The 11,881-nt window shown below is 39.1% G+C and overlaps 2 protein-coding genes across 2 annotated transcripts; both read left to right on the top strand.

Annotated features, from left to right (window-relative positions):
* Positions 1 to 2,078: 2,078 nt before the first annotated feature.
* Positions 2,079 to 5,828, top strand: LOC139622806 (multiple inositol polyphosphate phosphatase 1-like). Its single transcript, XM_071480413.1, has 5 exons — positions 2,079 to 2,749; positions 2,836 to 3,030; positions 3,772 to 3,869; positions 4,812 to 4,942; positions 5,258 to 5,828. Exons 1-5 carry the CDS (start codon positions 2,170 to 2,172, stop codon positions 5,640 to 5,642), a joined length of 1,389 nt encoding a protein of 462 aa, XP_071336514.1. The 5' UTR covers positions 2,079 to 2,169; the 3' UTR covers positions 5,643 to 5,828.
* Positions 5,829 to 6,065: 237 nt separating this feature from the next.
* LOC139622804 (multiple inositol polyphosphate phosphatase 1-like) lies at positions 6,066 to 10,661 on the top strand. Its single transcript, XM_071480410.1, has 5 exons — positions 6,066 to 6,764; positions 6,844 to 7,038; positions 8,183 to 8,280; positions 9,198 to 9,328; positions 10,088 to 10,661. The coding sequence occupies exons 1-5, from the start codon at positions 6,176 to 6,178 to the stop codon at positions 10,470 to 10,472; spliced, it is 1,398 nt and encodes a 465-aa protein (XP_071336511.1). The 5' UTR covers positions 6,066 to 6,175; the 3' UTR covers positions 10,473 to 10,661.
* Positions 10,662 to 11,881: the final 1,220 nt, after the last annotated feature.

Here is an 11,881-nt window from a genome sequence, read left to right as displayed (position 1 = left end):
AATAAACTATACTTTGAAAATATACTTCTAATGACACAAAAATAATACAAGGATATATTACAGCAAAACAAAGTCTCAATGTGCTGATTATTTAGCTAATTAGATAATCACATCACAAAAATAACATGAAACGTAACTGTTTTTGTTGAAAGGCTTTTCCAAAGTTTAGGAGGAGAAATAATCGGCAATCTAGTTGTTAGGAAAGCGATGTGGTTGAAATCAATATTGCAACATTCCTTAAAATATTTTAACAATATCATGACGGAGAAAAAAAAACAAAACAAAATAATCACAGAATCATCAAACTGGTGTCCAGTACAATTGACAGTGTTCCATTATTATAAATTATATCAGATTTTTGTGAATGGACTGCTTCACGCATGATCAAATCATCTTGCTGCAATTCCACTGCTGATAATGCTAGTGAATAATTATTTTTGACTTGAGTAGAGCAGTGATGGGGGTGGACGATCATAGTCATATGAGTCCTGGATGTTGCACAATAAATCATTTCTGTGTTGAAATTGCAGTCTGGTGTTTACAAACATAACTCCACTGAAACAACACTTACACTAATTCTGTTTTTTGGTGCTACCGATCGATATATACTCCTTAAACAGATAAGATAACTGGGACGGCATATCTTGAATATGCACTGAGTACATTTTCTTCTGTTTAGTCTGACAGAGCATTCACTGTCTCTGTAGGCAACTTAACATCCTTATCAGCCTGAACTGATATGTGACTCCTTCAAGGATCAACAATGGATCCATTTGATTTATCTCTCAGGGTGTAATCAGTTTAATTTGAAATAGCCTTGTTTCAATGTAAAACACATCATGCCACAAAGACCTGCACAGCACAGATTATTCTCTAACTAACATTATGAAACAGAAATCCTTGTTCCAGACCCTGACAAGTCATAAAAGTAATTTAAGTGTAATGCAACCAAGAAGCAATAGAAATGGATAATAATCCATCCAGAGACACACTTATAATGAAGAGTGTAAATGGGGCCCTGGTCTCTCATAAGGGCCAACCATGCCTGCATCTCCTCCTAACTGGACTACTGCAATTCTCTTTATTTTGTCACCTCCCTGTCTAAAGTGCAGCATGTTTTTGATTGGCTCTTGGAAAACAGATGACATCATCCCAATCCTTGCTTCCTTTCACTTTCACTTCAGAATTTACTTTTGTTTTTCTGTTGTTTGTTAAGGTCACTGAATGGGACCTCCTGTAAGGGCCAGTAGAGTCTGCAGATTTTCCTGTGCAGACTAAACCAACACTGAAATCTGGAATATCAAATGACAGATAAAAAAGTTATAATTTATTCATTACAGTAGCTGGTAGACCTAGATGAGACGCTGGTGAACAATCAGATATTATCTAAAAATGTTAACAATAAAATGAGAAAAATATACTCGAAACTCAAACTGAAATATGTTTATTCTTGTGATATTACATATACTAATAACTTGTAATATGTATATATTATTAATAATATAATTGGCTGAGGAAAGTTGGCCAGATATAGGAATTTTGTTATAGACCTACATGATGTCAAAATGGGTTTTTCACTTGTGGACTTTGCATCTACCTAAATTCATGTTAATACAAGTGCCTTATGGTAGGGTCTAAGTAACATTGCACAATATTCTGCATACGGACATAAATTACTGTCGAACTTCTAGTTCTGTGGTGAATCTTTTGTCATTGCTACATTGAGCTGAAAGCTGTTGAGGTGGAACTCCTGGAGCTGTCATGGGTAATTGAATACAACACTGTTTTCAAACCAGAAAGTGGTGGTCAGAGCAATAGAGTAGATTAAACAAAGAGATTTCTTTCCAACAACACAGTCTTCATATAAAACAACTTCACGGTGCCACTGTAAGATATTAAACTACTATAAAACTTGTTTTTTTGTGGAACTTTGTTACCCATTTTTCATTGCAAAGAATGAATCAACATTTACAATACTGGAAGAAGCTGGATGATGGTAGCTTGAAATATCTGGTTTACTTTTGAGGTTAAGATATGCTGTGATGAAATTGGGGTAAACAAATAGGAACGGACTCTGCCCAGTCCAATTTTTGATGCTCTCACACAGATGTTTGAGGTTTGGAAAAGTTTTGTGGACAGCTGATTTTTAAGCCTCCTCCTGGATTAATCATGCTGACTTTTCTTTGGAAATTCACTAACTTTTATTTCTTTATTATCTCATGCTGTTTACTTACTTATGTAACGCTTGAGGATGATTCGGATATACCAGCAATCGCCAAATATTTCAACACGAAAGGGAGGTATGAAGAAGTGAACCCATATCTCATAGACGACATACTTGCTGTAAACAGATCCATTTTACAGCCTCCATCTGCACAATGTCAAGAAATTCATCTGAGTGCCATAATAAGACACGGCACAAGATACCCGACGACCAAACACATCAAGGAGATTCAGCAGCTCTACAACATCGTCCTGCGCAATGCCTCAGGTGAAGAGAGCTGGCTGCGTGAAGTCCAGACCCAGTGGACGATGTGGTACACTGAGGACATGGACGGCCGACTCGTCCAGAAAGGAGTGGATGACCTCAAGCATCTGGCCGTCAGGCTGTCGAAGCTGTTCCCCTCCCTGATTTCAGAGGAGAAGCTTCGAGGTGGACTCATCAAATTCATAACCAGCTCAAAGCACAGGTGTGTCAACAGCACGTTGGCCTTTAAGGCAGGACTGACAGAGCTGTGGGCTATTAAAGGTATGACCATGATGATGATATTGTTACTGTATGGATTTATGACTTAGATGGATTTTCAGTATAACCTTTTCCTTTTTTTCACCCAGATAAGGAGTTTGACCACGCAGTGAACGATTCTCTGATGAGGTTTTTTGACAAATGCACCAGATTTGTGCAGGAAGTTGACAACAACCCCTCAGCTGTGGTAGAGGTTGACAAGTTCAAACAGGGACCAGAGATGAGGAGGGTCCAGGAGAAGATCGCAGATCGTCTTAGGGTTCCATACAGTCTCATCACACATGGTATTATATGCACTAAGATAACCTTTTGAGGCTGTTGCATGTGTTGTCTGCATGTACTCTAAAGATTTAACCTTTATGAAAAGTCCCAAGAATCCATGTTTTCAATGATTGCATACACTGGGTTTCTTAATTGACTGCTCATGACTATACTGTCCCTGGTCTATTACAGGTCCCTGTATGAATGGGCAGTCCCAGATTCTTGAGTGTGTTTTCCTTTAATCCAAATATAGTAAACAAACAGTCTGAAACAGACCAGAGAGTCAGTGCATATTATATTTATATATATTATATATCAGCTATTATACATCAAATTATATGTAGGAATTGTAAAGTATTCAGTGTTGAGGCAGATGGCATGCAGAACCTCCCAGTGATCATACCTGACACTGGGTGGAGCTGTTGTCTGATTTGGAAGTAGTGAGGCCTGAGCACCAGTTTATAGTGAACCTTGTCATTTATGGCACTGAATTAGTTTAATACAGGCTTCAAAGAGGCACAGTAATTGAGCAAGCAATGCTTACATAGGTGCTTCAGTTTTAAGATCAAGATAAAACTTTCTGAGCAACTGCAGGGTTACTAGAGTAAAATACTTTTGGTGTTTGTAGTGGAAGGATGCCCTCTGTAAGTGCTTCCTAGTTTATTTCAAGAGCATGTCACTTTTCTGGCATCTCAGCTTTTTTAAATGTCTGCAGTTCCTGTAACTTCACCACTAAACATTTTATCCCAACATATCTCCTGCAGACATGACTGAAACTGCATTTCACGTGTGTGCTTATGAATTTGCCATTAAGGCAGTGAACTCTCCATGGTGTCAGCTCTTTGATGATGACGATGCAAAGGTAAAAGAACTTCAGTCGTCAACAGTACATACAGTTAATGTGGCAATGGCATCAAATGCTTCACTTCATGGCTATAGAGTTCATCAGGCTTATTACATTAAGACAGGAGATATCTGTGGGTTGGAAAATGTTATGGGGTTGTTTATTACAGTGAGAACAAATGGGATTCCTGAACAGTCAGACACACATTCTTGTCATAGCAGAAAAGGTACAGAAATTACAAATAACATTAATGATGACTCAGTTCTATTCAAGTGTCCCAGTGAGACATGACAGCGTGACAGACACCCAGAATGCACAATACAAAGAATCTGAAACTGAAGCAGCCAAACAGAATTCAGCTACCATTCATTTATTATTTACACCTGTATTAGCCATTTCTGAAAAAGCCCTAAATTTCAAAATACAAAAATGTCTGTACTAGCAAATTTATGATCTATTCCACTGTCACAAGAACAGGATATTTCTTTACATAAGCAAATATTGTTTGTTGACTTATTACAAAGCAAGTCTCCAAGGACTTTACAGAGGGAAAATGAAACGCAGATGCAGAGTGTAAAAAGAAGCAGCGCCTCTATCGTCCACAGGGGTAGTGTGAAGGTTATATTTAGGTTAGGATATTTTGCCATAAGGTCACAACAAAGTGGCACTTGAGTTACCCAGAGAGACACTTCAGCTGATCAGATGGACATTTGGGTCAACCAGGAGCACAAAGTATGGAGAGTACAGGAACTAAACCAACTATTGAATCCAAAACAAAGAGGACAAAGCAAACAAATAGCACCAAATCATCTAGATATCCCATTACTTGTCCCTATGGGTGGAAGTAGGCATTATTCACATAGGAAAGAATGTTTTGTGCCTTGAATAACGGACTGAGTTAAAACTCAGGTAGCCTGCTGAAATGTTGAACAGTGAACAGTGAACTATCTGCATCAACAGGTTATGGAGTATACAAGTGACCTGAGGGAATTCTGGAAAAGAGGATACGGTTATGATATTAACAGCAAGTCGAGCTGCATTCTCTTTCATGATGTGTTCAACCGACTGAACAAGGCAGCCAGCGATATCAAGTAAGTCATGTTTAATAGACTGCAGTCCATACAAACATAGGTTACACTGCTGAAGACCTTCAGTGTAATAGATAATATAATTTGCAACATCACTGGTTTTATCTGATTGTCCCTCCATCTTAGTTTGTGTCCTATCCCTTAGTTACATGTATGGAGATTTAAAACGTACACACATACCAACTTGTACAAATTGCATGTATTAGATTCGTATTAGATTTAGTCTTCTCTTACACTTAATACTTATAAAACACATTTTCGCTCAATTACAGCAGAAGCTATGTTAAATTCTGAACCCCACTGTCCTGTATATCTCAGGTCGGGCCAGCAGGTGAGTGAGGCTGTGACAGTCCAGATTGGCCATGCAGACACCATCCTGCCACTGCTCACCCTGCTGGGCTTCTTCAAGGACAGCGATGCCCTGACTTCAACCAACTTCGCCACACAAACCGAGCGCTCCTTCCGCACCAGCCACATGTTGCCCTATGCAGCTAACTTACTCCTGGTTCTGTACGACTGTGGGGGAGGCAACCTGAGACTGCAGCCGCTGCTCAACGAGAAGCCTGTGACTTTCCCAGGATTAAGTGACCAGCAGGCCTCCATGCCGCTCTATGAAGACGTCAGAGAGCACTACAGAGAGCTGCTCCATGGCTGTGACTTTGAGACTGAGTGTCAGTTGTTCAAGCAGCCTACTGAGGTTTAGGTAGATAGGGTGCATTTTATTCTCTTTCATTTGCAAAATGGAATAAATAATAGGCCCTGCTCCTATCCTGAAAATCTTAAATGTTATGCCTTAATTATTCTAAATACAGATGTTTTATATTGATCCCCTTGCTGCTTTGCCACTTAATGTAATCAACATTTTCAAATTAAAATATGACTAAATGTGCTTTTGTTTACTTACTAGATGTGTTTTTCTTCCATAGCTATGGCAAACGAATAGAAATTATTCGGGGGTCGAAATGCCAGTTGAAAACTATTCACTTTTGCCAGTGAGTTCAGGACCACGGCCACAAGGATATGGAGTCAATCTGAGGCTGGGCAGTTGCCCACTTTGGTAATCCAGCCTTAGTCAATGTTCAAAGTCCATTATAGGCCATGTCACTTTGTTATACACTGTCACCGGTGTGGGCTCTGTGTAACGGGTTGGTTGGACAGTCCCACATGGACGACGTCACTCCGTTTTGGGTCCGGTAGGTTTTCACGGCCATTCATAACAAGCCATTTGGCTACATCATGCCGACCATATTACTGAGAATCATTATTGCTCATCTCACTACCATAATTGGCTTTTCCTGTTGTTTTCGTCACGATGTGAGTCCTGAGGACAATCCAGATATACCAGCGATCGCTAAATACTTCAGCACGAAAGGGAGGTATGAGGAAGTGAACCCGTATCTCATAGGCGACATACTTGCTGTAAACAGATCTATTTTACAGCCCCCGTCTGCACAATGTCGCCAAATTCATCTGAGTGCCATAATAAGACACGGCACAAGATACCCGACGACCAAAAACGTCAAGAAGATGCAGAAACTTTACGAGCTCGTCAAGGGCAGCGCCTCCAGCGAAGAGAGCTGGCTGCGTGAAATCCAGAGCCAGTGGACGATGTGGTACACTGAGGACATGGACGGCCGACTCGTCCAGAAAGGAGTGGACGACCACAAGCATCTGGCCGTCAGGCTGTCGAAGCTGTTCCCCTCCCTGATTTCAGAGGAGAACCTCCGAGGTGAAGTAATAAAATTCATAACCAGCTCAAAGCACAGGTGTGTCAACAGCACACTGTCCTTTAAGGCAGGACTGACAGAGCTGTGGGCTATTAAAGGTATGACCATGATAACTACGCTATCACTGTTCACCACTTAGATGTATTTGCAATAACCGGTTCCTCTTTCTCCACCCAGATAAGGAGTTTGACCACGCAGTGAACGATGCTCTGATGAGGTTTTTTGACAAGTGCACCAAGTTTGTGCAGGAAGTCGATAACAACCCCTCAGCTTTGTCAGAGGTGGACAAGTTCAAGCAGGGACCAGAGATGATCAGGGTCCAGGAGAAGATCGCAGACCGTCTGAAAGTCCCATATAAAAACATCACAGATGGTCAGTGGTGGAAGATTCCTCCGTTCCTTTATTTATATAAAATACAAGTTACAGCATTATAAAACACTAATTTACAAGTAAGTCCTGTATTCAAAATCTTTTTTAAGTAAATGCACTCACATGCGTTGCGGGGCTCTGGACAAACGTTTGCTGTTGGCCCCCAGTTTCCTTCAAGCTTCAATCAAGTACAGTGGAAACAGCACACCATACTATGGATAGGAGCTTCTCTATAATTTGCATAGAGGCCCAACAGTACTCCTACACTGGTATATTACCTTTGCTTTGTATGTCAGTAGGTTGGTGGTAATTTGATGAAACACAACTTTATGTGAGCAGAACTACAGTTAACTACACCTGTTGAATAGGTGTGGTGGAGTAGAAGCAGAAAGTATAAAATGGAAACGCTCACACAAAGTTTAAGTATCAAAACTGAACTTAAGTACAGTATTGAGTAAATGGAGAACTTAGTTACATTTGACCACAGGAGGTGTGTCAATAGTGACAAACTTATTGAGTATTTAGTCTGATGTATTGAGTTTATAGATATTTCCTAAAAAAATGTCCCATTTAATGAAAACGTTATCTCCCCTTGATATTGAACTGTATGCTTCCCTGTAAACAAATATCACAGTTTTGCGTATTCAGCTGATCTGCTGTGCACTTACCGAAAGACTGCCAAGGTTACATTTACAGTTAACTGAACATAATTAATTGAAATTGTACCAATTGAATGCTGTGTACATTTTCCTAGTATTAATACCACATTATATAATCCTCTCCAGCTTTCCCATATGAATTTACAGTTAAATATCAGTTCTTAACAGAAAATTAAGGGGCCAGTAAAATCAAGCATTAGCAATGAAATTGATTCATTCATCTCATTGGCCGTATAGTATTTCAGTGATTTTCTGCACAGTAGGTGGAGCTGTTTTCTACTTTAAAAAATATCAAAGCTCCTGCACCAATATAGTAATTTATTGAACTTTAGTCAGCGTTCACTCAGTGCAGTACACCATGGTGTTTAGGTTTTAGGTCAAACTGGGCCATTTCCCAGTGCTCTCTCTCTGTGTTTGTTTTAAAGGCAAGACTGTCCTATCTGATTTCGCTACTTATTAACATTTTATTGCAACCTTTTCTCCTTCAGATATGGCTGAAGCTGCTTTTTATTTGTGTGCTTATGAGTTTGCCATCAAGACTGTGAACTCCCCCTGGTGTCGGCTCTTTGATGAGGTCGATGCACAGGTATGGGCCTCAGCTATTTAATGTTTGTGTATTAATTTTGCAGTATAGTCAACTGTCTGGCCATTCAGCTTTGAAAGCATGACGCTAACAGTCCATCACAAGGGTTGAAGGAGATTACTGTGGGTCAGTAACCTGAACTGCCTGTTTTCAGTAAATTCATTCATTGTTAATCATTTATCACAGCATGGACAAATAAGATGTCCATGGTTCCTCCACAAAACTGCCCTAAATTTCACAATGCAAAAATGTTCATGTCTTACGACACCTTTACGCAATTAATTTATGTTTTTGTCTTTTTTGTCGTTTCCTTTTATATTATGTCAGCTTAATTTATTCACAGGATTTTTTTAATCGCAAGGTGTACAATTATTTCCTTAAACGTTTCTTAAATTTATCAATAGCACAGCTGAAAAAAACAAAAACCTAGATAGGAACAGAAAGAAAGAACGACAAGATTTAAGGAGCGGAAAAAACTGTATAGCAAAATAACAGATCTATACAATCATGTCAGAAGTACCTGGCACCATCAGGCTTAGATCCTCGAATCATGTGAGGACCACTTTGGTGACCCCACTAAGGTGTCATTGGTGACATCTATTTGTTTATATAGTTTTTTAAAACCTGAATTTAAAAGTCAACGCTGAATAGGGGGCTGCAAATTAACCTGCTCCTTCCAAGTCTTAAATAAGACATTCTCTGTTTTTGCCCAGTATTCATTCCCTGAGAAACTGTTTGGTATTATCCATGTTACAAAGAGGGTTTTGTGTCTTATGTTACTCCCTGCCCTAACACTCAGGTAGCCTGAAATTTTTGCTTGCATAATGAAAGACTGACAGATTGCTATCTTTTTTAGTCTTTACACAAAGCCCACTTCAAATCCAGACTAGCAACTCTTACTGTACTATCTGCTTCATCAGGTTATGGAGTATGCAAATGACCTCAAGCAATTCTGGAAAAGAAGCTATGGTTATGATATTAACAGTAAGTCAAGCTGCATTCTTTTCCATGATGTGTTCAGTCGACTTGACAAAGCAGCCAACGAGATCCAGTGAGTAAAACTTAAAATGGTCTTGGGTACATAAAAGTGAAATGTTGTTCCATGATATTAAAATTTTTATCAATCCCATGAAAAGACCAAAACCAACAATGCATTAGGGCGTCTCTCAATATTTTCCAAGATCCTTACCCAGTCTTTTGACTCTCAGTCCCAAGACCATTCATTCTACAAAAGATGTAAAACTTGCTGAGTGTTTGTTGGGGACTATTTTCAGCTGTGGATAAATACACATTTTGTGTGCAGTTGAAAGGTGTATGTGAGATTGACAAAAGATAAACTACAACGCAATTGTTCATCGTAATGAAGGAACATGTCAGCCAGTGCAGCAAAGTGGCTAACTAATGTACTTTTAGCAGTGTGGTCAACAATGAACATCTATGGAACAAGGCCTCAATTATGCTTCATTAGTGCATGCTCGCACATAAGGAATAAACAGCTTAGTATAACATAAGATGAATGTTGGTTTTTGTCTTTTCATGGAATTTGTTGACAATAAGAAATAGTTAACTTAATGGCGATTAATAAATCATTTATTTGAATAATTGTTTTAGCACTACTATCTGTTTTAGGTTGGTGGGTGTCTGCAAGGTTTCAGGCTCAGCTGACTCTTAAGTAGATGTTTTCCAGACTTGCATCTTGCAGTGGCAACTAAACTGTCTGGATAATTTGCTTCAATACTTCTTGACATTTTTCAAACAGAGCTCATTCTGTATTGGACATGTGACTGATGTTGTATATGCTGTATCTCAGGTCGGGCCAGCAGGTGAGTGAGGCTGTGACAGTCCAGATTGGCCATGCAGAGACCATCCTGCCACTGCTCACCCTGCTGGGCTTCTTCAAGGACAGCGATGCCCTGACTTCAACCAACTATGCCACACAAACCGAGCGCTCCTTCCGCACCAGCCACATGTTGCCCTATGCAGCTAACTTACTCCTGGTTCTGTACGACTGTGGGGGAGGCAACCTGAGACTGCAGCCGCTGCTCAATGAGAAGCCTGTGACTTTCCCAGGTTTAACTAACCAGCAGGCCTCCATGCCGCTCTATCGAGACGTCAAAGAGCACTACAAAGAGTTGCTCAATGGTTGTGACTTTGAGACTGAGTGTCAGTTATTCAAGCAGCCTACTCAGGTTTAGGCTGACAGGGTGGATTCTGGAAAAGGAGATATTGTAATGGCTTTATTGTGTTTGATTTGCAAAATAGAGTGAAACCTTGTGTTCCTAATACAATGTCAAATTCATCTGTGCCATCAGAGTATTACTAGTGTTATATTGCTTGTTTTGCAAACTTAGAGCAGAAATTAAAGAATTTATTTTTGCAGTGTGCACATGTTCTGCATATGAATTTTATTTATATGTATTCATCACTGTGCTGTTTTCCTGTTTTTTCTACGAAGCACTCAAAGCATTTCCTGAAGTCAAGTTTGTTACCATTTGTGGCTGCTGGATCAAAGACTGTGTGGTCAGTATGTATGTCAAGAAAATTGGTGGTGTTACATTATACATGCCTCACAAGTCATATGACCTTTTTAGTAAAATATATTTGGCAGCTGTTTCTGATGCCCCAGGCCAAACATCCACTGACTACTCTGAAATCAATGACATTTTGGTTTAATTCAATTTTATGCAATATAACTCACTCTCTCGCCTATGTCATGTCAAAAGCACAGCACCTTTACACCTTTACAAGAACACCAGTTCCTGTTATGTCCCTTAACCTGCTTTTATTCAGGATATTATATATAATATAACAAACCTGGTTATTCATATCCCTGTATGATTTTAACATCATCTAGGTTTGTAATTGTCCTTAACAGCCTCCTGAATTTCTTTAAATTTTAAATTTTTATTGCTTTTTTTTTTTTTTTGCTCAAATTTACTTGTTTTTGCAGCTTAATGGCTCTGCATTAAGGACACACCATGCTTCATAGTTGTCCTTCAGTCAATTCCTGCTAAATTATACTGTCTCATAATCTTTTTAGTACCACTTTCTGACAGGGCACCCTTCATACAGATGTATTTGTAACTAAAGGCTTTATCAGTGGTCAGACATATACTAATTCTTTGCGGATTAGTACCAATAAAAACAACTTTTACCTTTCCAGGTTGTCCAAAATAGATTTAGTAACTTATCCGTTTATTAAACCTTTACAACTGCAGACAAGATAGATTAAAAGCCTTTATTAATGAATTACTCACATTTATATATGTGTATTTATATATTTATATTAGAAAGTGAGAAACCCATTAGTTAACATGTGTAACTGCCTGACTACGAAAAGATGAGCACTTGACCAAAAGTTATCCTTATGAACGGCTAACTTCTACAGCCTAGAGTGAATGATTTACTCACCATAAAACAATATGCATAACTTATCAATAAGTGTTACCCTTTGGGCAGTAATTTACTTCGTGATTGTGTTGGTGTGGATCTGTAGTGACCACTTTTATTGCTGAGGCTAATTGTGACTTCACAAAGACGCATTAGTTCATTCCTAATGTGGATAACTGTAAAAGGACGATGAAACGTACCTGTAGGACCTTTA

Source organism: Trachinotus anak, unplaced genomic scaffold (assembly GCF_046630095.1).
Source record: "Trachinotus anak isolate AG129_WGS33_773 ecotype Australia unplaced genomic scaffold, CSIRO_AGI_Tana_v1 ptg000007l, whole genome shotgun sequence".
Lineage (NCBI taxonomy): Eukaryota > Metazoa > Chordata > Actinopteri > Carangiformes > Carangidae > Trachinotus > Trachinotus anak.
The sequence above is the reverse complement of the archived record's forward strand: the minus strand, read 5'-3'. Positions and strand labels throughout refer to the sequence as shown.